At 38.7% G+C, this 5223-nt stretch overlaps 1 protein-coding gene across 1 annotated transcript in view; it reads right to left on the minus strand.

Annotated features, from left to right (window-relative positions):
- The window catches only part of LOC122066799 (protein STRUBBELIG-RECEPTOR FAMILY 6), a 13040-nt gene extending 11645 nt beyond the window's left edge, over positions 1–1395 (minus strand). The window contains exon 1 of the mRNA XM_042630638.1: positions 1007–1395. Within this exon, the coding sequence (XP_042486572.1) occupies positions 1007–1088 (82 nt within the window). The 5' untranslated portion in view covers positions 1089–1395. The remainder of the gene's footprint in view (positions 1–1006) is intronic.
- Positions 1396–5223: the final 3828 nt, after the last annotated feature.

Raw genomic sequence — 5223 nt, forward strand, 5'->3', positions numbered from 1 at the left:
GGGGGGGGGGTTGTTACAAAAACAGGCTTGCAATATGATGTCCATAACTACAGAAAATTTGAATCTAGCGACTAAAATACCCTCCTACAGTCATATTTATGAATTGATAATTTACAGATTGCGGTTCAAGATTGAAAAGAAATTACTGCCACAAGAAAGAAACCAGACTAGGATACCTGAAAGGAAAAAAATGAAAAAACGATTTATAGTATTCTGAGAAGAAAACAATCTGTTGGATCTCCCCCCCAACCCATTAAAAGAAGAAAGTAAAAGAGATGTAAGGAAACATTCAGAAACGGAAAGATGTTGCAACTACCTCCAAATTTCAAGAAAAACAAATTCAGCATACAACCCACTACAAGGGATGATGTATCAAATTCTTGGCATTCACACTAATTGGACCAAGAAACAAAAAGGCCAGGATGTAAGCATCTATTTCCATAAAATAATATCCAGTGAAGTTAGCAATCATAATCAGGAGGCATTACTTATTTTTCCTATTTACCCAACATGGATCTACTGGAATCAATCTTTAGGACTTAGCATCAATCTTTTCTAGAGGGGAAAAAACGGTGTTTTTCCTCTCTCTCTCTCTCTCTCACACACACACACACACACACACAGTAAATAAAGCTCAAATCCTCAGCCCTTGCATGCATATTATAGTAAAAACGAGCAGATGTAAGGGGGAAAAAAGAGGGGAAAAAAAAATTATAAAACTCGAGATCCACTTCCATACCCACGAAGACCTACCTACATTAAAACAATGTCATCAGAGCCAAAAAAAAAAAGACACAGAGATCATCGAAAAGCTGTTAAGGAGTCATGTCCAATCTCAATAATCGAGCTTACAGTAACAGAGCAATGCAATTTATTGCTGGATACGCGTCCCCAAACATTCGTCACGAAAAGAAACATAAAAGGCGAAAAAAAAAAAAAAAAAAAAAAAAAAGGAACGCAGCAAATGAAGTTGCAGGCAACTGGCAGCTGGGATCGAAATGCTTACCGTCCTCTGGTTTTGTGTCACCATTGACAGAAACCGGACTCCAGACACAAATGCTGAGGACGAGAACACACACTTGCCACATCTCTTGCCAAAATCTGCCCAGGGAGAGATGGCTCTCAATCCTTTAGGGGCTTCTCACTTCTTTTTTCTCTCCGTGTCTCTCTCTCTCTCTCTTTTTTTTTTTTTTTTTATTTTTTCCATTCTATCAAAATAAAGGAAGTAGAGACAGCACAAAAGAGAAGAGGGGGAGAGGCGTGAAGAATCCAAAACCACAGAAAGCAGAAACCTCTAATGATAAAAGGAAGGGATACCAAACACCAAAATACAACACGGTTTCAGGGTTTTCCTATTATAAAATTAGATTAAAACCTGTGAAACTTTCTTCTACAACATTCATTATTAAATCATATCGCTTTCTTTCTCGGAGTCGGAGATCACTTTCACTGTCAAGCAGACAAACAAAGAGTTCTGTCTTAACGCCGTTACTTACGGAACGCCGTTACTGACTTTAACGGTGACGAAGCTCACGAGAGAAGTCACGCAAGAAGGCACTTGTAAGTTGTAATTGTTTATCATCGTTGAACGAGTATCAACAACCGTCAGATGCAGAATCTGTCTACAGCGGATCGGGAAAGAAACCTCCTTGGCGTCATTATTATCTTTTTTTCAAATACCCTACCACTTATTATTTACTAAGAAAAGAAAAAGGTAAGGTTAAAAACTTAAAACGTTAGCTTTGGATCCGTCCAACATCGTCCGTCAACGTCGGAGAGAGATCATTGCATTGGGGTTATTCCTCTTTAATGATTAATTATTCTTCGATGAGAGAAATGAGAACTCAGTCCAATTTATCGTGTAAGTGAGATTTGTTAACTGCTGTTTGCTTACCGTGTTATCGTCGCTACGAAAAGTAAAATTCCCGCCGGAAAAACCTCTGCGGAAGAAGCCTTCGCTTTTCGGCTACGATTTCACAGATCGGAGTAGCAATTTCAGGGGTGTTACGGGGTTCTGAGATCAAGAACACCCCCCCCACCGGATACCTTTTTTCTTCTCTTTTTGTCTTATTTTCTTTCTAGTTATATACTGGACATGTATAGAGCTTCTAGGTTCCAAAAGGCGAGAGAATTCAAGGTAAAGTGAGGGGTGAGAGTGAGAAGGCTACTTTTGTATTGAATTCGGTAAGAGACTCGTAACTCCATCTCTCGGTATCTCCTTAAAAGGCGCTGAAATTCTCTCTCAAAAATAAAATAAAATAAAAAAATAAAAAAATGTAAGCGTCATTCAGTTTGGTCGAGCTCGAGCAGCTCGACTCGACTATTCCAGAATATCGATCGAGGGCGAATTCAATTCGATAGGTCTTTCAGCTGTAAGCTAGCTTGCAGTATATAGTTTCTGATTCAATTCAAGTTCCTCCAAGTCGGCAAGTTCCCAGCTACCAATCCATATTGACCTTGGCTGTAGAAAAGAATCAATTATTGTAAAGGAAACTGTTTCATTGTACAGATGAGATTCCATCGACTCTCTCTCTCTCTCTCTCTCTCTCTCTCTCTCTCTCTAGCAAGTTCCAGATGAGCTGATGAGAGAGAGAGAGAGAGAGAGAGAGAGAGGGAAATGAACTTCGTATGTAAATTGTAATTCACGGGTGCCTCGCTATAAAACTCGCCGTAGGCATAGCCGATCCGGAAAACAGGTTCCTATCTGGCACCCTCTCCTCTCGCCAAACGGTGGAGGAAAAAAACAGGAAAAAAAAACCAGAGTCTCACACCATGAACTCCACGTGTCGGCAAAGGTAAAGCAGCTTAATTTTCCTTTCCAAAATCTTTTATTATTCAGTCATTCTTTGTTTAACTGACAGTATACCCACAGGCTATGGGACAAAGGAACAGTGCCCATCCATCTTGTTGGCAAAACATGGCTGCACGTCCGCCATTGTTGAAGACTATGACTGAGAATTTTGTTAGGCCGCACGTCCCCATAGATCCCGCTAAGTCTTGTACAGATCATGGATCTGCACTTTCATCTCCGCGGACCAAATACCAACCACCAATCGTGGCATATTCTACCTTTGATTTCGTAATTGGCATTGGTATGGGCCCATTGCTGTTAGCAAAATTCAAAAAAAAAAAAAGGTTTGGTATGGGGCCATGAGGCATAACGTTATGATTTACAGCCGTAGACTTTGGGATCAGAGGTTGTTCTGTTAAAATCTTTTATCAAAAAACAAAAAAAAAGCTAAGCCCTTCGATAGCATGTCTTCACCTATGAACAAGTTTCAATTCAGCCCACCAAACCTAGTAGACTACTTTCCCATAATTAGAATTAGATTGTATCTTTCATCTAATCGGACAGGTTTATAACCCAGACTAATATATAATATAATGATTATTCTATTGCTCGGTTTTGTTCTCTCTCTAATTTCATCATTCAATTTTTCTATAGTCTACAGTCTACCCTGCCAATCGGTCGATCATTTGTCAGCATCAACAATCTATATCAGTACATTTTTTTTTTCTGGGTTGATAACGTAACTATGATTAGGATAAAATAAACGGAAAACTATCATCTACAGAGAATGAGATTGTTTTTCCTAATCCTCCTCCTAGCTAGGTGGTGAGCCGTTGGAAGTTGGAACCATGTCCCTGTTTTCTTCTCCACATTAGTATCGAGTTGTTTCCTACAGTGCACGAGAGGGAATTCACACCGCGCATCATCAGGGTGACGGGTGACCCTTGGATTGCGCGTCGTTGAACCTCACCGCATAATTAAGGAAAACTTTTTCAGAAGAGAAAAAAAATCATAGAAAACTGTCTTTAATGGTACACAACTAAACTACGAAAATTCCTAATATCCACCAGAAAAGAAAAACCTTTCAGGGACTTTTTTTTTTTTTATTGGTTCCATTGACGTTCTTTTTCTCCATTCTACAGCATATTTACAGTATCTCACTATCAGTCCAGATGATGGCCACTGTGAACTCTGATCGCTTGGCATCTGACAACCCTCCGAGTAATCCGATCGTACAAGGCGTGAAATGATTGCGTTGCCTCTGTCTTATGGGTTGAAGTTGCTCATGCGTGTTTTTTCATTCACCTCGCGTGCTAATCATGGTTTTAAGTATCGGTACGTATCGTACTGTATCGATAGGCATCAGCACAATACATACCGATACGTTATAGAGAATTTTTGGCCTCTTTTTGTGTATCGACATATCATATGTATCGTATCGTATCATACTGTATCGATACTGATACGTACGATATTTTACGATACGAACTTTTGAAAATCTAAAAATTCCCGAGAGTATCGGTACCATATCGATACGTATCGAAGGTATCGTATAGTATCGAGCCGTATCATACTGTATCGGTACGTTACGGCTACTTATGTGTGAATTTTTTGTTGTTTGAAACAAACACTTCACACTCTCACCAACAGTTTTCTAGATTTTTTATATGTTATGTAAAAACAAGTGTTCTACAACTTCCATGAAAATTTTTGATTTTTCTCAAAAAAATATATTTTTTTTATTTTTTTATTCCGAAATTAATTAAAAAAAAAATCCCCAAATTTTTTTTTTTTTTAGAAAATCTAGTTCATNACTAGGAAAACTTGAGATTGTGGAATCTCCAATTGATTTGTATGTAAGGCAATGAATAAACACTACAGAAGTAGATCAAATAAACACTATTATTATCTCTTATATATACTGAAGATGTACATTTGGTTTTGGATCTAATTTAGACTTTTAGGAATATGCTATAGAACCTAACCTCCAGTGAGAATTGCTATTTGAGAATCTTTGTAATGATTTGATATAGTGCATTGAGACTCCATGTTAAGATTAGACTTGCTATGCAATGGTGGTAACATAAATTGACAGTTAAATGGGGTATCATGGGGTATACTTGTAGCCATGGTTTTAAGTATCGGTGCGTATCGTGCCGTATCGGCCGATACGTATCCGTATCGGTAGGGATCGGCACGATACATACCGATACGCTACGGAAAATTTTGGGCTTCTTTTTGTGTATCGGCGTATCGTACGTATCGTATCGTGCCCTACCGTATCGGTACCGATACGTACGATACTCTACGCTACGAACTTTTGAAAATTCCCGAGATTATCAGTACGTATCGAAGGTATCGTGCAGTATCGAGCCGTATCGGTACGATACGGCTACTTAAGTGTGAATTTTTTGTTGTTTGAAACAAACACT

Source organism: Macadamia integrifolia, chromosome 2 (assembly GCF_013358625.1).
Source record: "Macadamia integrifolia cultivar HAES 741 chromosome 2, SCU_Mint_v3, whole genome shotgun sequence".
Lineage (NCBI taxonomy): Eukaryota > Viridiplantae > Streptophyta > Magnoliopsida > Proteales > Proteaceae > Macadamia > Macadamia integrifolia.